The sequence below is a fragment of the Chaetodon auriga genome, chromosome 6, assembly GCF_051107435.1.
Source record: "Chaetodon auriga isolate fChaAug3 chromosome 6, fChaAug3.hap1, whole genome shotgun sequence".
NCBI classification, from domain to species: domain Eukaryota; kingdom Metazoa; phylum Chordata; class Actinopteri; order Chaetodontiformes; family Chaetodontidae; genus Chaetodon; species Chaetodon auriga.
Genome location: NC_135079.1, coordinates 11,861,180 through 11,881,347, shown reverse-complemented (window position 1 = coordinate 11,881,347; position 20,168 = coordinate 11,861,180). Strand labels below are relative to the sequence as shown.

General features: G+C 40.6%; 5 protein-coding genes across 7 annotated transcripts; 2 read left to right on the top strand and 3 right to left on the bottom strand.

Annotated features, from left to right (window-relative positions):
* On the bottom strand, positions 1–3,297 carry LOC143321648 (ras-related protein Rab-8B-like). The gene is made up of 8 exons (XM_076732103.1): positions 3,048–3,297; positions 2,435–2,495; positions 2,281–2,341; positions 2,111–2,188; positions 1,897–1,986; positions 1,743–1,808; positions 1,607–1,657; positions 1–1,129 (listed from the first exon to the last, which is right to left on the bottom strand). Exons 1-8 carry the CDS (start codon positions 3,169–3,171, stop codon positions 1,037–1,039), a joined length of 624 nt encoding a protein of 207 aa, XP_076588218.1. The 5' UTR covers positions 3,172–3,297; the 3' UTR covers positions 1–1,036.
* A 630-nt stretch (positions 3,298–3,927) lies between these two features.
* On the top strand, positions 3,928–5,300 carry LOC143321649 (small ribosomal subunit protein eS27-like). Its single transcript, XM_076732104.1, has 4 exons — positions 3,928–4,009; positions 4,626–4,734; positions 4,838–4,948; positions 5,059–5,300. The coding sequence occupies exons 1-4, from the start codon at positions 4,004–4,006 to the stop codon at positions 5,085–5,087; spliced, it is 255 nt and encodes an 84-aa protein (XP_076588219.1). The 5' UTR covers positions 3,928–4,003; the 3' UTR covers positions 5,088–5,300.
* Positions 5,301–5,303: 3 nt separating this feature from the next.
* On the bottom strand, positions 5,304–8,840 carry dnaja (DnaJ heat shock protein family (Hsp40) member A). 2 transcript variants are annotated; one of them, XM_076732101.1, is made up of 8 exons: positions 8,734–8,840; positions 8,197–8,337; positions 6,938–7,112; positions 6,734–6,838; positions 6,418–6,645; positions 6,091–6,321; positions 5,899–5,999; positions 5,304–5,807 (listed from the first exon to the last, which is right to left on the bottom strand). In XM_076732101.1, exons 2-8 carry the CDS (start codon positions 8,326–8,328, stop codon positions 5,592–5,594), a joined length of 1,188 nt encoding a protein of 395 aa, XP_076588216.1. In that variant the 5' UTR covers positions 8,329–8,337; positions 8,734–8,840; the 3' UTR covers positions 5,304–5,591. The 2 variants fall into 2 exon arrangements, with proteins under 2 accessions (XP_076588216.1, XP_076588217.1); XM_076732102.1 differs by having other exon boundaries at positions 5,311–5,807; positions 8,730–8,831.
* Positions 8,841–9,795: 955 nt separating this feature from the next.
* Positions 9,796–14,994, top strand: acsbg1 (acyl-CoA synthetase bubblegum family member 1). The gene is made up of 14 exons (XM_076732596.1): positions 9,796–10,094; positions 10,626–10,681; positions 10,872–11,140; positions 11,261–11,349; positions 11,483–11,603; positions 11,686–11,766; positions 11,857–12,006; positions 12,133–12,309; positions 12,479–12,660; positions 12,757–12,990; positions 13,082–13,299; positions 13,438–13,577; positions 13,990–14,236; positions 14,353–14,994. Exons 1-14 carry the CDS (start codon positions 10,048–10,050, stop codon positions 14,427–14,429), a joined length of 2,088 nt encoding a protein of 695 aa, XP_076588711.1. The 5' UTR covers positions 9,796–10,047; the 3' UTR covers positions 14,430–14,994.
* idh3a (isocitrate dehydrogenase (NAD(+)) 3 catalytic subunit alpha) lies at positions 14,562–19,641 on the bottom strand. Of its 2 annotated transcripts, XM_076732597.1 has the most exons (12): positions 19,548–19,610; positions 19,096–19,161; positions 18,191–18,253; positions 18,006–18,089; positions 17,679–17,793; positions 17,294–17,481; positions 16,879–17,012; positions 16,688–16,790; positions 16,491–16,555; positions 15,956–16,040; positions 15,643–15,795; positions 14,562–15,560 (listed from the first exon to the last, which is right to left on the bottom strand). In XM_076732597.1, the coding sequence occupies exons 1-12, from the start codon at positions 19,572–19,574 to the stop codon at positions 15,477–15,479; spliced, it is 1,167 nt and encodes a 388-aa protein (XP_076588712.1). In that variant the 5' UTR covers positions 19,575–19,610; the 3' UTR covers positions 14,562–15,476. The 2 variants fall into 2 exon arrangements, with proteins under 2 accessions (XP_076588712.1, XP_076588713.1); XM_076732598.1 differs by lacking the exon at positions 19,096–19,161 and having other exon boundaries at positions 19,548–19,641.
* Between the last annotated feature and the right edge of the window lie 527 nt (positions 19,642–20,168).

Sequence of the window (20,168 nt, the reverse complement as noted above, 5' to 3'; positions counted from 1 at the left end):
TCCACTTTCTTTACTGTCTTTACTTTTCATTGGTGTAACATACAGTAGCTCACAATCTTTAACATTACAGCTTTTCCCATCACGTCTTTTAAAGTTGGATACGTCAAGGGAACCAGTTCGATTTCTACAGTTTGAGGTGAAACTAAAGTACGCACACAACAGTTAGTTGTGCAAAAACATGAACTTCCTATATACGAATGACACTTTCAAATACTGTCTGTAAACATTTTCTTTTCAGATACTGTAAAATGTGCTTAATAATGATCCACTCAGAGGTATCCCTACAGCTTTCATGCAAATACTGACGATCGCACAACAATATGTAGTAAGTACAGCTCCCAGGCAACAAATAACCTTTCTTTTCTTTTCATTTTGACACAGAAACCTGTATAAATAAAGGTTTCATTAAAAAGAATAAAAACTGATTATATTTATACATATTTTTGTCTTTCTATCACAATTCTGTGACTCCTTATAGGCACATGAACAAATACAAATGATGCCAGTGTAACAGGAGACAAGAGGCATATTACTATACATGAATTTACACAGACAAATACAATCAATGCTGAGACTTGATATGTCTATGTGGCAGCATCACAGTAGTAAATATGACAATAGGTAGTTTGTATAAAACAATGCTACAATTTATGAAAGTTTTCATTTTTTCCCCCCCAGTCATAAGACAACTACATGTAACTTATATATTCTCAAGAGATCCAACAGAGGTATCATATATGCCAGCAGACTCAGTGCCTCCTGTGAGCAGGCGCTGCAGGGCCAGCTACAAACCAATGCTGTCGTTCACGCACGAGTCTTTTGCATGATATACAGTATCAGGCCTCATTCCTCACTGGTCCTCTTCTGGTCAGTGGATCAGGGCGGCATGTCAAGCACTCATGAACCTGTGAGCTTCAGCTGGCAGTAAGGCCCTCTGAATGTGACCGCCGCTGCTGCAAGGACGTCCGGGAGGCAGGAAGGAACCCTCCAGAACAGCAAAGTCAAGCTAGAGCCGTGAACAGTTGAGATGAGCATCCTAGAGGAGCGAGCACTTCAACAGCTTTATTTTCTTGGACTTTTTCTCTGTGATCTTGACTGGTTTGCCTGACCCTCCGGCATTGTTGTCAGTCTGGGAAGGAGAGATATGACAGTAGAGAAAGGTAATGTAAATGTAACTACAGTGTTAAACAAGTAGGGCTTCTAGCAAGCACGTAGGTTTAGTTTCACAAGTGAGGGGCAGATTAAGTCAGAGGATAAACAAACAAACAAAGTAAAAATCTGAATGCAAACTTTCCAACATTAGAAATGCTATGTTCATCACAGTACTATTAAGTGCACGGGAGTGTGGAGAGTTTCTGCTGTCAGCAGTCGTTTGAGGCTCGAGGCGAAACACCGATTCTGATTCCACTGCTGGCAAAGCTTGATTGCTGTGAGTGCAGGAGCAAGCGAAAGCAACCTAGATGAGCCTATCAACATTTTTATCAGCTCCTCAGAGAGTAAGAGGACTGTTTCAAGAGATTTCAGTGATTAAATCAAATGGAACCTATAAATGACATGTGGACATTACGCCCCTGGCATCTATTATAAGATTGTCTTAACCACTTACTGTCTTTGAACTCAGATTATGTAAGATGTCTCTTCCCATGGTATAAAACGCCTAGAATGACAGGGAAACACAATGTTAACATACATATTCATCACTCATGTCATGGTACTTTCAGGGTTCATATCTTTTTGCTTACCTCTTCCACATTTAAGCTAGACTTTGCACTGGTTTCCAAGAACTTAACTCCATAATCAATAGCAAGCTAAGTGAGAAACAAACACAACGTCAGTGCCACACATTTGAATTTGTTTGACGCTGCCTTTTCGTCATGACTGGCTGCAGACACTTACCTTTTCACCTCTGTCTTTGGACACCTGTCTCCTGTCAGTCATGTCACATTTGTTACCCAGGACCATCTTCTCAACATCAGACGAGGCATGCTGGGAGAAGTTAAGCCACTCATTATGATAGGTTGTGAGTATTCTACTCTCAGTACACAGTAACACTATCAAACAGCAATTTCTACCAAATACAAATTAACTGTGGGTTTGATTCAGAACTCACCTCTTCAATATTTCTAATCCAGTTTTTTATGTTTTCGAAGGACTTCTCATTGCAGATGTCATACACCAGCATGATGCCCTGTGAAGACAAACAGTCATCCTCACTAACAATATCTCAGATCCTGTGATATGTGAGATAAACCCAAAGTGTAGGATGACGCACATACTTACCATTGCTCCTCTGTAGTAAGCTGTAGTGATGGTGCGAAACCTCTCCTGGCCTGCAGTGTCCCTGAAAGCATCAAATCGGCCTCAGTGGTAAATTGACAGAATGGGGTCACGCTCAGATTTTTGTAAGAGAAAAAGGCCCACAAGTGACACTCACCAAATTTGAAGTTTGACTCTCTTTCCGTCCAGCTCTATTGTTCTGATTTTGAAGTCTATTCCTGCATTTGAATACACGAACAGAGACAGAGATGGAGGCTTACTGCACTGATTAGTTACATATAACACAATTTTCACTTCTGCAATAAGCAGCTGCCCTTTGTAAACTAACCGAACTCTTAAGGCTCTTAATCCGTCAAGTTGTAGGAGGACATCATTCAATGTCACAGCTGCACTAACAGCTGTAGTTGCTTTATGGAGGATACAACAATCCTGAATGGAAGAAAAAAGGCTTCACATCTCAAAGGTTTCCTAAGGTAGTCAAACATTATGACTATGGTTTTGACCTCATTCTATATTTAACCTTACTGGTAGCGATGAGCCATCAAGGACAGGATATCATTCTAATTTGTCTCTCAGTCCCATTGTCTTGCTCTGATGCAGTGACTGCTCCTTTACACACCATAGGTCTGTGCAATATAATAAAAATTACAAGCCTATAGGTTTTACTCAAACAACATATTGATCGCCGCGGGCAAAGCGCAATAAATAAATATGTTCCGCTTATATGTGCATGTCAGATCGAGCCTCAGGGGCGGCTGCGGGGTACTCACCTATTGTGGATATGAAGGTGGTATTGAAGGAGTCCTCGCTGAATCTGAACAGCAGACATGTCTTCCCGACACCGCTGTCTCCGATGAGCAACAGCTTGAAGAGATAATCGTACGTTTTCGCCATTTAAACACAATGTAGACTCAAACGTCTCGAAAATATAAGGCCACACTGAGCCGGGATCCCCCGTCTGGAAGCGCTCAGCTGTCGTTTGCTGTCTGGCTGCAGCCCGGTGCCGAGATGAGTGACGTCACGTTTTGCTATGCATCATGGGGCATGTAGTTTAAAGGGATAAGTCGCCAGCCAGGTTCCGCGTGCTGGTTATTATTTCCTATCAAATGTAATTAATTATGAGGTGACTACAGCTTAACATATATTTATGGGTCTCTTAGTGGCCTATACCTCAAGTTATGATCATCTGAAATCATAAAAGCAAAGATAAGGAAAAATCTGTTTTTCCTTCTCCTTTTTCATAAATATGCCCTCATGTACACACAATGCATAATGTTGTCAAATATTGTTTGCCCAGGCTTGATGCTCAAAACCGAAAAAGCGCTAGAGCTCAGAGGCAGACTATAGAAAGTGTGCTATGATGTTGAAAAATGTGAAAATGCCATGAAAATAAAATCTCTGTATCTGCAACAAAATCCAGATTTTTTTCATGTTTTCATGTGAATCGTCCATGGACATCCATAATTCCTCTCTATACTGGATTTTTTTTTTTTTTCGTTACATATGTATGTATAAAAATATTGCAGTTGGATCCTCACCAGGACTTTCTCGAGCTTCTTGGCCTAAGACCTAACTTTTAATAAAGTTTCCTGGAGGCAGAGTTTTCATGCATCCTGTGGACAGTGCTCAGGGATATCTCGGCCCCGCAGTTCCTGCCGCCGCACAGCTTCTGTTCCTGCTCAACGAGCCCACGTATGCGCAGCAAAGCGAGCCTAGCACGCTGAAAATGCCTGTAAGTTACGATGTTTGTGCTCATTTGTTCACTTTGAGTTCATATTCAGTGTTGTCAGCTGTCTGTTCTTTTTATAATCGAGTCCTCACCGTCGTGCGGTGCAGCTGTGCTCGCTGTGTCAAACCTCGAAGTTGTGTTGTTGGTATGTGTTAGCGCCACATGGAGTCAAAGTTAGCTAACGTAGCTCTGACGCCACGGGCGACGACTACTTGCTGAAATGCGACTGTATCAAGCGAGTATGCGGTGCGACCTGTAGCGGAGTAACTTCGGTCCAGGAAACAGTCTGTGCCTGTATATATTTTATTTTGACACCAGGCCCTCTTTACGGTTTCTTTCACCGGATGGAGTTTACAAACACAAAGCCAATGTAACGAACATTACTTAGAAGAAAAACTAAAGGATGTGTATTTATTGATTTCCATCGCTTATGTTGTTGCTAAAACGTTAGCGAATATCTGGACGTGTTGAGTGTATATCAGAAAAGACAACAGACTGCTACTTATCTGGTTCATCACAGGGTGAAAGTAATGGCGAGTTCAGAAAAAAGATGTACTTTGATTAGCTTACACCGCTGTCTGTCTAACTAAATATCACCTCTTTTTTCCATTTATTTTAGCTGGCTAAAGATCTCCTCCACCCAACCATTGACCATGAGAGAAGGCAACATAAAAAGAAAAGACTTGTTCAGACTCCCAACTCTTACTTTATGGATGTGAAGTGCCCAGGTATATCAGTAAAGTATATATGTAATACATGCAGTACTTGAGTTAAATACATTGATAACACAATATGTTAGGCGTGTTGTTTACTGTGAGATACTGTTTGCAGGCTGCTACAAGATCACCACTGTGTTCAGCCATGCACAGACCGTGGTTCTGTGTGTGGGATGCTCAACTGTGCTGTGCCAGCCAAAAGGAGGAAAGGCCAGACTGACAGAGGGTAAAAACATCCACAAAATACTTCATTATTGCTACTGCTGTATAGTTTAAGAGTATAAAGTACCACTACCTTAGAGGACTGTCTAACTCGTTTTAATCTTTGCTTTACAGGTTGTTCTTTCAGGAGGAAGCAACATTAAAAAGAGACTACACTTAATCATGTCTGTAATTAAGCCATGCTGTTGATAAATCCCTTAATTTTCCATTGATTACAATGTAGTTGTGCATTAACTAACAACAGGTCTCTGTACAGATGTTCAACTTTTATGATACTTTTATAAAAATTGACATTTTTTAATATGCAACTTACTAAAAATGAAATCTGAATAAGTCAATAAAGAAAGCTGATATAAAAGTTCGGGCTTTCTGGGACTTTTATTGAGAAATAAGCAAAACATTTTGTCATGACTGCAATTACCTTCACAGAAAGCATAGGAGTCTGATGAAATGAAAGCATTTCTTAGGAAAACATCCATATAAAGACCTTAAATAGAGAACAGAAGAGACACAACACCAACATACAGTTTTGACAGATTGAGGTCCACTTGCATATTTGCGTCCCTGGAGAGTCCAAAATCCAAATCAACAACAAAAAACCCCTCACATGCTCTATAACATATTTTCTACCACATCACACATTTTGATCACTGTGTCTGACATTGCACTCCGCCTCTGGGACCCTCCTCATCTTCCTCATAAGCTTCCCTACTGTGGCTTCTCTGTTGTGCCTGCACGTCAACCTCACAGAGATCCACCTCCTCCATGTCATCGGTTATCATCACATCCTCCCTGGGAGGAAGCAGTCTTTCCAGCTGGAACATGAGATGCTCTGGGAGCCAATCTTTCTCTGGGAATTCCACCTGTGGGATAAATTACAATTAAGAGACTGATGAGATTTAAATCCAGAGAGTTGTGTCACACCAGTGAAATATTTTGCATTCATGTTCTTACCTGGAATTGAACAGTAAGCTGTCCCTTTTCATAAGGATACCTGTACTTTGGCATGCCCTCATTCTGAACACATTTGATGTCACCATGCTTTATGACTTCACCTGTTGATAAAAGACAGACGTTCATAAAATCTGAATTACAAATATTTTTTAAAAAACAAGCACACAAGACTAGCTGATCCCAGTCAGTTACCTGGCTGTGAGGTGATGATGAGCATTCTGCCGTCTAATGTTTGAATGGTCTTCTTGAAACCACACAGGGCCTCAACAAGTTTGATGTGCATCTTCGTCGACAAATTATCGTCTCGTCTCTGGAAAACGGGGTGATCCTTCTGATCCAGCACAATGATTACATCCCCGGGCTCCAGTCCAGGTTCCTGGTCACCTTCTCCATTGAATGTAATTCTCTGACCATCTTTCATACCTGCACAACAAATTTATCTTGAGTTTGCAAAACACATTTACACAAGTAACTTTTTTTTTTGTTTTAAATATGGGGAGGTAAACTCAACAAACATACCTTTGTCAATGTTAACTTCTAGAATTTTCTTCTTGCGCTCCACTTTGTGTCCATTGCAGTTCTTGCAGCGGTCTTTTGAGTTAAATTTCTCGCCCTGTCCCTGGCAGTCTGCACACATGCTTTGAGTCTGCTGGATCATGCCTGGACCAATCTGCTGTACTCTGATTTGTACTCCTTTACCTTTGCAATTTGAGCACTTCTCCAAGGCACCTTTCTTGCCACCATAGCCTGTAACAAACAAGATAATGTCATTTACTGAACTTCTGAAACACTTTCATTGTATATAGGATTAAAATAATAATGTAACAGTACATACCATCACATTTTTCACAAATGACATTCTTCTGAAGTCCAAGCTTCCTGGTGGTGCCGTTGTACATCTCCTCCAGTGTAACACTAAGCTGGTGGACAACATTCTTCCCTACAGGAAAAGCAGATGCATGTCAGTTGGAAAGTTACTAAGGTATAGGTACAGGAGCCTGCCGCTCGATTACTTGAACTGTGATAAAACACATCTTACCTTTCCTCTCTCTCTGCATCCTTCCTCCACCTCCAAAGAACATGTTGAAAATGTCCATTGGGGAAGACCTTCCACCCATGCCTCCCTCTTTGATTGCTTGTTCTCCTCCTTGATCATACAAGTCTCTCTTCTCTGGATTCGACAACACCTCATATGCTTGAGATATGAGCTTGAACTGTGGAAATCAAACAAAACACATTATTTGACATGATCTCAAAAGTAGCTATACCACACTGTGAAAATAACAGACTACAACTAAGAGTCCCACAGTCAGAACCTCACTCAAATGAAAGTATGCAAGATCGTGTCAGCAAAATTTAAGTGCATATGTATATGCACTTTTGGATTATACTGCATTAATGTGTATGTTGTGAAACGCTGAGCCAATTTTTACTGCTTTAAATGCTGCTGGGTAGTGTTATCTACAGAAATGCATCATATTCTTTAGGATCCTCATATATTGTAGTGTCACTGTCCTGTGACAACCACGCATCTCCAAAAAGTCAAGCAAAATAGTCCCATTTGCTTTGTGTGAATGAATTCCAGCTAATCAAATGAGATTTTTAAATAATTTGGCTAAAGGAATAGGACAATTTTCCCAAGCCATAAAAGGAACACCTGCTCATTCAATTCATTAGAAAAATGCAAATTCAAAATCACCAAATTTGTGGATACATGGTTCTCCCAAAACTGGAAGTGTATGAAACTGTTATCTGAAAAATAACTAGTAACTTAAGTAATGAGTGCAGTATTTGCCTCTGAGATGGAGCAGAAATGTGAAGTAGCACGTAACGAAAATACTCATGGATTTGGGTATATGTACTTTCCAAAACTGCCAGCAAGTGTTTGAAGACTGATGTAAATTTAATCTTTTCTGACCTATAATCTACATTAGAATCAGTGGATGTACATTTTAGGCGCATTTTATGATAATGATGCTGAATGAGAGGAGCCCAGTGAGGCTATAACAGTTGAGATATATCTTAATCTACAAGGACAGTGAATGGCCGCTTGATTAAATTAATTTCAAACACTACAATTTCACAACTTCCTGCCCTTTGACAGAGAATCATTTCAGCACAGTGAGGGCTAATCTTCCTGTACTTCAGCTCAGGAGCCGTGACTAGATCTTTCCAGAAGGTTCGCGCTGTCAATTCAACGAAGCGTGCGGTTTAAAATTAGACAGGGCATTTCCACCAGCCCATAAACAGCCGCAGGGCCAGCACAGAGATCCCTAACGCCATACGGAGCTAACTCACCTTCTCTCCTTCATTGGGGTTCTTGTCGGGGTGATATTTTAAGGCGAGTTTCCTGTAGGCTTTCTTGAGTTCCTCCGGTGAGGCTTTGGGGTCAACACCCAGGAGATCGTAGTAGCCGGTTTCGTGAACCATGGTGACGATCTAGCGAAAACATTAGTATGTTACATAAAGCTGTCACTTACTATTTTGTCCAAGAGGTTAGCGTTTAGAAGCCAATGCTGCAGTTAGCTTGGCAACCACATAACTCAAACATTAACGTTAGCAACCATAACCAACAACAAAGTTCACATTAGCGAGAGCGTCAAATAAACCTGACCTGAAAATGATATAAAACATGTTAACACATGGCTGGAATAAAGTGGCATAACTGTGCCTCAAACGCATCACCGACACCACGTGTGGACGTTAAACAACTCTATCAACCACAGGCTAAAACGTTACCGGCTGATCTCACGTTAAGCTTGAATGAAACCGCTTGCATTTAAGTTCCGCATCGCTAAATATTCCTTCAAATTCCAGAATAATGTACTAACTTACCTGGTGCTACTACTGGCCTGGCTTATACTCGACTATCTCCGAGACTGGCGAAGGAAGATGGCTGGTTCTTATGGCCGCTTCACAGTACAGAACTTTCTGGAGGGCTCTGGGAAGAAGGGGCCGGAAGTTTCGTTGGCTGGACAAGGCACGAGGAGGGAAGAGGGAGGAGCTGGGAGAGGAGGAGCTGTATGGATTTCCTGTGTATCTTCACCTGTTATTAGTCAAAATTACCTTGGTTTGGTGTATTATTGATTAAAGTGTAGTGGATCTAGCAATGGTGGGATATCTTTGATTTCCCCCCCCCCTTTTTTTTGAGCGTTTTATATGCTGCTGGGTAGCTTCATCTACAATAATACATCACAGTTTATTTGTGGTCTAAATCTGGTATTAATAATTCCAAAATAAGTAACTGAAGCAAATCAAATAAATGAAGTGGAGTAAAAAATAAATAAATAAATACAATATTACCATCTGTATGTAAGTGTATAGTTGCATAAAATGGAAGTACTAAAGTACCTCAAATTTTTACTTTGGTAGAGATCAGAAGGCTTTAAACTTTGACAGAATGAGCTTCCTGAGTTGATATAATGACCTAATTTATTTTTATGCCCATTTGGAAGTTCACTTGATAAGTATGTGCCACTTGTCACAATTTAAATAACACTAAGAATATGTACTTTGTTTTGGCTCTGCTATTTGTTTATTATCTAGTACTTCTTGGATACATTCGGCTAAAGGGACAGAACTGGAAATAACCAACAATTGCAATGATGATTGCACAAGTCCAAAATATAACTGCTGAAGATGTTGCTTTTACCGGCTAAAGACCACAGGAAGCTGAGATCATCTGCAGTGTAGGAGCCATATAAACACAACAGGTCAACGTTTGGAGTACTAAACTCAAATCTCATCCTGTTATAATCCCCATCAGATGTATAACCTTAGTCAAAGGTGAAAGTGTAGTATTGTTATGATCTGGGTTTTACCTTTCTGTGTAAGATGTAAGGGAAGATTATAATCACACTGTTTTACATATGAAAAGATTGAGCTAATTTAAATTCTGGACATGGTCATGAGCGATCGGTCCAATGCAATCCACACGTGGACTTTCTGACTTGTTTCGCAATCATTGCCGACTCCATGCAGTTCAACACTGCATGTCTTTTTAGTTTCCTAGTTCCTGAAAAATACATACTATTAAAGGGTGCATTTGTCCAGCAGGAAAAATACTGAAAAGCGTCTCCTTTCAGCAAATCCAGAGGCTTGGTCTTATAAAACCTGAAGCCACACGACCAGGACTACCACACAGGCAGTATGGATTTTCCTGATGAAGAGAAGGGAGATGATCAACTTGAAAAAGGGTAAGAAAAAAATCAGAAAAAAAATAACATTTTTGTTTTGTTCCATCTAGAGAACGAGGACATGCTGTAGTCTCATCAGACTAATACTCGTAAACAGAACTTAACAATTCATCTTACGTAGCTCTTGCATAAGTTTGAGTGTCTAAAAATGGCGCTCTGCCACCATTATATGAATATAAAGATAATGAATGGGAGCTAAAAGTCAGTGCACTCCCACTTAGCAGTTTGCTGAGTATTTTGTGATGTAGGTTTGCAACCTTTACTTCCAAATGCTTTGGTTAAATCAAACAAAATATGTGGATATAAAAGCTTTAATAGCTGAGAGTGAACTGTCTTTTCAGCTTTCATTGAATATATTCTGTCAAACAAAGCAAGGGGGCTTTAGCTGAGCCAAAAGCCCGACATTGTGTTGGATAAACAATGCGGCTGGAAATTAGACCCATGTGATGAAATGAGAACAGCAGCCCACAGTGTGAGGGTGGAGTGTATTTATGAACTGTTTGGAGCCCATGTTTCCTCTGTGTGTTTCAGTGTTCAGGAGTCTATGGCACACGAGCAGACAGATAGTGAAGAACATGCCTCTGTAGGTGAGTTTTGAGCACATGGGTCTGCTGAATGAGAGGACGTCCATTGTGGTGCTGGGATCGTGGTGGAAATCCTTCATCCGTACACCCTCCGGGTTCTGAATAATACTAATATGGCCACAGACATGGTTTTTACACCTCTGAGGGAAGAACTAGATTTGTTTTTCAGGTTTTGCTTTCTCTCTCGTCTTAGGAAAGAAAAACATAGAAGAGGAGCTCGCTGGCACACCTCTTGCTCCGGCTCATTCTCTTTGGACCACGGATGCTAAAGGCTCAGTAAGACTGAGAACAGAAGAGGGATGTCCGGAGGAACCTGTTACAGTTCACCAAATGTTCAAAGCGTCAGTTGAAAAATATGGAAACATGTACGCACTTGCCAGCAAGAAGAACAACAAATGGGAAAAGATAACCTTCTTAGAGTACTATCAGTTCTGCCGAAGAGCAGCCAAGAGCTTTATGAAGGTATATTATGCTAAAAGAGAACGTATTGTCTGTAGTGCATACTAACTGACAACTACTGAGTACTATTAATTGTCAGATTTGCAAAAAAGAAAAGACAAAAAGGTTTGTTAATGTGTGCAGCTTGGTTTAGAGCAATTCCACGGAGTGGCAATACTAGGATTCAATTCAGCAGAATGGTTCTTCTCTGCAGTCGGTGCCATCATGGCAGGGTGAGAAAGACACATGCTACAGCAACAACAACCAGACTTGCATCACACTAAATACTGGCCTGAGTCAGCCTTATATGTGCACTGTGCAGTTGTTGCTCTTGCTGTTCTATAATGATCTGTATTCTTCCTGCAGGGGCATAATGACAGGAATTTATGCCACAAACTCGCCCGAAGCTTGCCAGTATGTGGCTAGTGACTCCAAAGCCAACATTATTGTGGTGGAAAACCAAAAGCAACTGGATAAAATCCTGCAGGTACTTTTAAATTCAAATATATAAAGGTCTTTACACACATGCAAAACATACTGTGGTAAATTTCTCACTCTTGATACCTCAGATTCGTGACAGACTACCCCATTTGAAAGCCATGGTGCAGTACACTGGACTGCCCCAACAGAAGATCTCCAATCTTTACTCCGTAAGTTCTTGTGACAGCACATGAAATGATACAGATCACAGTGCCTGCAGAGCTCGGGCTATGACGGTGCATGTTGCTGTTTTGGGACAGTGGGAGGAGTTCATGGAGCAGGGTCTCGATGTTTCTGAGAAAGCACTGGATGACATCATCAGCAGCCAGAGAGCCAACCAATGCTGCGTCCTGATCTACACCTCTGGCACCACAGGCAAGCCGAAGGGAGTCATGCTCAGTCATGACAATGTAAGCGTTCGTGTGACTACTGTTAAGCTTCACTAATTATACCTATATGCAAGCAGTTGCAAAAACACAAAAAAGAACACAAAAAAGTAACCGAGGCTTCTGTCTAAATCTGTGATGAATATTCAGATCACATGGACTGCCTATCACGCCAGCAGGGCCGGGGACATGCAGCCGGCCGACACTAAACAGGAGTCGCTCGTGAGCTACCTGCCTCTCAGCCACATTGCTGCTCAGATCTATGATCTCTGGACAGCCATCCAGTGGGGTGAGCTGGTATACTTTGCACAGCCAGATGCCTTAAAGGTAAATGGAGAGGCCTGGATGTCACAAAGCAGTTTTTCATCAAACAGACTTTTACTTAATGAAATGAAAAGCAATTGTTGCTCCAGACATCCCAGAAAACTTAAGAAGTATTTGCTCCAAATGTTTGGGACAGTGTCTTCAAGCTCTTTCTGTACTTCACTGGTTGTAGGGAAGCCTGGTAACAACACTGCGAGAAGTTTGTCCCACATCCCACATGGGCGTCCCACGGGTATGGGAGAAGATGATGGAGAAGATAAAACAGGGAATTAGTGAGTGTGGATATGTGAAAAAGAAACTGGTGACATGGGCAATGTCAGTCAGTCTGAGAGCCAATCAAAAGTGTATGCAAAAGTAAGAGCTGCTGAAGGAGTATAAATGACGCTCAAAACAACCTACATGAATGCACTTTTGCAGAGAGATGATTCAAATGTATGTTGATGTTTTCAGGGATGAGGAGAAACCGTTTCTCTTCTCCCTGGCCGACAGCCTTGTGCTGAAGAGGCTCCGGGCTGAGCTGGGCCTGTCCTGCTGTCAGAAGTTCTTCTCTGGAGCTGCACCAATCAGCAGTGAAACAGTGCAGTTTTTCCTGGGTTTGAATATCTGGTTGTATGAGGCATACGGCATGAGTGAGAGCACGGGACCTCACTTCATGTCAGGACCCAAAGCTTACAAACTACCGAGGTAAAAAGTCGACAATCGTAGCATTTAAAATTTGTTATGCTTAAGTTCTGTGAGTATTAAATAATATGAAAAAATCTTTTCTCTGACCAAGCTGCGGTAAGGTGGTGCCCGGCTGTCGATACAAAATGGCCAACATAGACTCCGAGGGGACAGGGGAAATCTGCTTTTGGGGACGCAATATTTTCATGGGTTTCCTCAATATGGAAGACAAAACGAGAGAAGCTTTGGATGAAGACGGATGGCTGCATTCTGGAGACCTGGGGAGGATCGACGAAGAGGGTTTCTTGTACATCACGGGGAGAATAAAAGGTAGAGCTATCTGAGAAAATTGCTTGTCTTAGGTCACCACGGACTCACACCTGAGTGCTTGTAGAAAGAAGATCCATTATCCTTGTCATAAATCACAAACAGCCCTAATGTCAAGGTGCTCCCTCTCTCTCCATCCAGAGTTGATCATTACAGCTGGAGGGGAGAATGTCCCCCCTGTTCCCATAGAGGAAGCAGTGAAGAAGGAGCTACCCATCATCAGCAATGCCATGCTCATAGGGGACAAGAAGAAATTCTTGTCAATGCTTTTGACCTTAAAGGTAACTTTATTTTATTTATATAGAGTTTATAAAAAATAGCTACTGTCTTGACATATCCTATACAAAGTCCCTTTATGTAACTGTGTCTGCAAATAAACCTGTGCTTGATGAACTATTCACATACATGACAAAATGAACATTACGCGGCAGCAGTGTGCACATAAAGAGCAGTATACCTGCAGTACACAGTGCCTTTATGTTTAATTAATTCTTTAAAATACTGTTTTTCATGCTGAAAATTCAACTGTTGTATTCTAGCCCTGTGTTCATGTGTTGTACTTCCTGTCAAACTCCCTAGATAGATGTGTCACAAACCAGGAAGTGTAAACGAGGCGAAACTTTCATTTTCACAATTAGTCATGATTTATGAAGAAATATACAAGATTCCAGGAATTCAAATTCTTCGTTCCAGTGTTGCAGCGACACGGAAACCACGGAGCCAACAGAGGAGCTCAGTACGGAGGCGGTGGAGTTTTGCAAACAGCTCGGCAGCCAGGCAACCAAAGTGTCTGACATCATTGGAGGAAAAGACAAAGAAGTGTACCGCGTGATTCAAGAAGGAATCAACAGAGTCAACTCTGCAGCCATCTCCAATGCCCAGCGCATACAGAAGTGGACTATTCTCAGAAAGGACTTTTCTGTGTCTGGAGGAGAGCTGGGTAAATTTAACACGTTGATTATACTCCATGTTAAATAAACTTTCCGTTTTGTATTAAAAAGCCATGCAATTTTGAGGATGCATGGAGCTACTGCTCATCATATTTTCTCATTTCAGGTCCCACAATGAAGCTTCGTCGCCCCGTCGTGTTGGAGATGTACCGCAAGGTCATAGAGAGCCTCTATCAGGAATAGTGCTGCGCTCCTAGAGAAATGACCGCGTAACTGTTAGCATGAAATCATGTGGCACTTGCTTATCTCATCATTGTTGTGGGTATGAGCTGAATTTAATTATATCTGTGTCTTGTGTATAGAATGCATAAATAATAGAGGCATCAGATTTAATTTTATTATATTTCAGATGAAGCCAAGAGTAAGTTTTAAATAGTGGCTCATATGACAATACTGAGAATTTCACAAAGTCACACCAATATGATGCATCTTGTAATGAGTGAAGTATTTGTTTCTAATTTATATGTCTCTTGACAAGCATTCATTTTCACCGCAGTTTCTTGCATGGCAGGATCTGACCCCATATTTTGTGCAAATATTTGGTGGTGTTCAGTAACTTTGACCAGGAGTCTAATCACAGGGGTCATCATCATAGCAGCTGACGTGACATCTGACACTCACAAGAGTAATTTGCTTAACACTGGATGAAAAGTCTGACTCACTGTAATATTCATTTTTCTTCATACATTCGCCATAGTTGCAGAAAGAAAAACAGTACGACATGACAATAAAGACTTCATACAAAACATCTTTCCTGTCACAGAGGCCTGATTATATTTAAAGCCCAAATCTGTATTTTTAGCCACATAAATGTGAAATATATCAACACACAGTACATGCAGTAATTGAAGAGTTTGACCTGTTGACAAATGTACTGAGTGTTTCTCCAGTGATCATGGGGGTACAGATTCTCTCTTTAATGTCAAAATAACTGTGTCAAATACATTAGACAAGAGGCCAAATTCAGCCAATAAATAAGACAATATCTACCACAGATTTAACAGATTTGGAATAAAATGCATATCACATCCAGTATACAGTGACTGTTGGTCAAGAGTTTTAAGACGTGCGCTGGAGTATGCAAAGAGAAAAATAAAACATTCAGGATCTCAAACTCCTGAGTCTTTTTTAAATACATATTTTGGTTTAAAATGTGCAGATACAATACGACATGATGAAATAAAGTGATCCATAGCCTAACAATTAACTCGTGGCCCCATCAGCCTCCTTTTAGTTCATATCCTGCACTCTTTGACAGATTGCGTCGGTGAATTCTGAGCACTTTGAGTTTCCTCCCAGGTCTTTTGTTAGAACCTTGAACACAGAAAGCATTATGAATCAGGATGGGGAGATATTACTAGAAATGCATGTCTTCATTTCTTGAGAAGGTGATTACCTTTTTGTCTCGAATGGTGTCAAAGCAGGCAGTTTCAATCTTCTTGGCATGGCCATGCAGGCCCATGTGCCGCAGCATCATGACAGCACTGAGCAGCAAGGCGGTGGGGTTGGCCATGTCTTTTCCTGCTATATCTGGGGCAGTTCCATGAACCTGACAGGAAGAATTAATCACAATCCATCATCGTGGCTGACATTTCTCAAAACTCTAATTTCCGTAAAGATAAGAAATACAAACAGGTTATAGTTTGACATGAGAGTAACTGTGAAACCTGTGAAGAAAAAGACGAGTCTGACAAATAAAAAGAACATACCGACTCAAATATGGCAACACCATTGGCGCCAATGTTTCCACTAGGAGTGACTCCAAGACCTCCAATTAGTCCAGCACAAAGATCACTGTAACAGTAAACAAATAGAGTTACCTTTAGATGTATTCATGTGTTTACACTTTGGTAATTAGATTTAATTTACATGGGCACATATTTTTTAACTGATAAATACAATGCTTGTGCTATTTGCATTGTGCATCCTCACCACATATTTGCCATAACATATTGGGTTAAGTTTTTATGCACCTTTTCTTTGGAGGTTAGTAACGTTTTCATCATCGTTGTGCATCATTATTTTCTGCTAATACACTGCCTATTTGAATCCACTACTGTCCTGGTTTTAACATATTTCTACATGTACACTGAAACACATTCACGCAAGGCACAACTGTGTGTACATGCATGTACAAATATGCAGGATTTGCTGTATGACCAATGGCAAAGTAAATATGTTGCTATTTGGTGCAATTCAATGATGCACAAAAACAGGGAAAATGAGAACATGCCTCTATCTTACCTCAAGATGTCTCCATACAAATTTGGCATCACTAACACATCAAACTGTGTGGGATCCTGTACCATCTATAAAAACAAGTATAAGAATGCTACTATTAATTAAGAAATGTCAAAATTTTCAACAAAACACTGCTTCTTATCCAACTAAAAATGTATACACATGAATCAAATTCATGACAAAAGATACTTGGGACTTACATTAAGGCACACAGTATCCAAGTACATCTCAGTGAATTTTACATTTCTGTGCTTTTCGGCAGCCTCTCTGCATTTTCGGAGGAAAAGCCCATCTGACATGCGCCTATGAAACAAATGAGGATGACCATTTAATTCTGGCAAATACCTTCAAAATGACAAATGACATAATTTGAATACTGAATACAACTTACATAATATTGGCCTTGTGAACAGCAGTAACACTGGCCCTCTGATTATTTCTGGCATATTCAAAAGCATACTCTGCGATGCGCTCGCTGGCTTGCTCTGTAATGAGCTTAATACTCTGTACAACTCCATCAACAATCTGAAAATACACAAATCCAAGACGGATTCAGGTAAAACCTGTCAGCTATAAATAGTGTTTGAATAATTTCAAGAACAAAATGACTCAGTTCCTAAAATATAAAACAGTGTCTCTGCTGGAGAAACAAAAAAAGACCATGAGATACAAAGTTCTGCTCTAAGAAAAAAGAAATAGGCCTTCATGTTGACTCAGTGAAGAGATAATCAAAAGGTCAAAAGAGCAAAACTGCAATCAATAAAATGCAATAACTAGACATAAAGTGTGCTGTTAAAGCATCTTACCACATGTTCAATCCCACTGTACTCTCCCTCAGTGTTCTCTCTGATGGTGACCAGGTTCACATCAGTGTACGGGGTCTTGTAGCCCTCAATGGACACACAGGGGCGCACATTGGCATAAAGGTCAAAGGTTTTCCTCAGCAGCAGGTTCATAGATGGATGGCCAGCAGCTATTGGCGTCTTCAGAGGACCTGTAGAGAGTAATTCAAAATGATCCACTAGCTCACATGCCCACACAAAAAGAAAGCACATTATTCAAGTGGTACGATCTAAATCAATGTTTGTAGTAGACAAACCCTCTTTCCAACACAAAAGATACAATTATTTTATTGGTCTTGTAGTCTGGCAAGCATAATTCAGATCTCTAAAACTGTTTACGGAGGTTAACCTTTCAGTCCAATTTTGTTCCGGTCCATCGATTCTTTGGCATCAGGAGGGATCATCCACTTGCCACCTGGTCCTTGGATGGCTGTAACATTTCTCTCCTCCCACTGAATGGGTGCCTAGATCAAAAGTGTATGTACAGCAAAATCACTAGATTAGATTTTAAAGACTTTAATTGTGTTTCTGATTTGATCAGATTTTGTTTGTTGACTATCAGTGCTGGAGTGTTTCTAAGTGCTTCCAAAGTACTTGAGTGACTTAAGTGTTATCTGTTGCTGCTTAATGTTTCTGGTGAACAATGATGTTATTTTTCTGCTTCTCCAGAACTAACTTCAGCTGCTTCAAAGATCTTCATAACAGCATTGGAGATTTCCGGACCAATTCCATCCCCAGGGATTAAAGTCACAGTCTGAATCTGTGAGGAGCAACAAAGACACACAATGTTCATTGACACAACATTCAGTAAGACAATAAGTTAGATCAAAATTGTTGTAGCTCTAGAGAAAATATACACACCCCACGGGTGAACGTCCTGGGTCGTGGAGTCTCTTTCTTCAAAGCTCCAACCACCAAGGACACCTGATAGTCAAAAAAGGTCCAGGTTTTTACAGGCACAGAATAGCATTACAAACAGCTAGGATGTAATGTGAATTGAGCAGAGCGTACTGGAGTAATGCACATACTAGGAACAAAATGATTCAAGAATTGTGCCTCTCATGTTTTGTCAGTGCTTGATCTGGATAACTGTTGACCTGGAATGTACTGTTTTTTACCAAGATAGTACACAACTACTGTTGTACAAATCCTTGGTCACTCCATAAACCTCCTATCTGAACATGAGAAGCAGTACAATTACACGAAACACACAAGGGACTAATATCTAGTTGAACACAAAAGATATATATGTATGATTTTGGGAGCAATCTGCAAAGGACATTCTAGAAAAGGAGACTCCAGATGGAGTTGTCAGTCCTTAAATAGCATGTTAGCTGTGGTGAAAAGGCAATTTTCTGTTGCCTTTTTGGTACAAATGACAGTCAAATGATAAATTAGCCTTGGCTTAATGTATGGCTGGGGGTGAAGGCCCACCTCAAAATGCAAAAAGCCTGCAATAAGGGGAATGGCAACTAATATGGCAAATTAAATGTTGGAATGTAGATGACCAATCGGAAAAGTGAGGCAAGGGGTCACCTTTACTTCTGAAGCACAACTGACTACTTACAGTACATAAGCTACTTCAGCTCAGCTGAACTGCAGACACTGCAGACGTGCAACAGCGAAGGCGCTCTGATTTAGAAAAGAGGGCAAAAGAAAATGCCCATTCCAGATTTGGATAGCATTACTACTGAGGGAGTTTGTTAGCAAGCATTTTTCCTAAGGAAGCAAGGACAGTCAGTGTTGTAATACGTGGCTTAACTTACATCCTGTCCCTTGATTTTATCCTTGCCACTGAGCGATAAACCCCACTTTCTTAGTAGATTAAGAATCTGTAACGTTAGATGAGGAACATTTTATCGACATGTTGCCATTCTGGAACTAACAGAGAGATGTTCGACTTGAGCAATAAGCTATAAACTAACTATTACAACAATGTTTGATAAAAGAAAACATGTAGCTAATGCTACCTCTTTATGTTAAATGCTAGCTAATTAGCTAGCAGTCCACAGTCAGGTTGCTATAGTAACTATAAGCAAGTAGCCTATGCGTTAGCGCCTAGCTAGTTAGCTGGGCTGGGACTGTCTCTGGTTTTCTTCCTATCTTTGAATGTGTGAACGACAGTCAACGAGCCGAACGTCAGTCGATAAATGAAAACACAATGCCACGCGTTTGCTGAAATACTTATGAACGGTCAACATGTTTTTCCCGTACATACCGCTGACCTCCACGCCTTCCCAGCCATCCTGCACCAGCCAAGGTCGATGCAGCAGCAGAAGAAGAAGCACTTGTGAAGTTAACGACTATACAAAACGGATTTCCGTTCTGAACATTTTTCGAAATAAATCCGTCTTAAACAAATTTAGGCATTAGATACCGTCGTGATTTATGAGAAATTCAATTATTTTGTAGTAGCAACATTCAATTATGCACTCTTCTATTTTCTTCTATACTATTGACCAATTTTACACCCGTTGCAACGTTTGGCAGGATTCCCACCACTCTTACTCTGCATGTCTTCCGGGATTAGGGCTGGGAGTTAGGGAAGTGATTTTACATTTAGACTCGAGTAACACGACACAACGCAAACACTACACTAAATGCAAACTTTGCCGACGAAAAAAGGATATATTTGACCTTTCACGGGCTATTTTGTTGGTTGGAAGTATAGATGTCCTGCCTCACACGTGCATATCATCCATCATTGTCAAATAAATCCTGCAGGCTACACATAATGTATAGAGATGTATACATATATGCTGTACATAACCACCCACTTTATCTATATGAAGTAGTCCATTACACTACCCATTGGATATATATTCATTTGCACTACTCG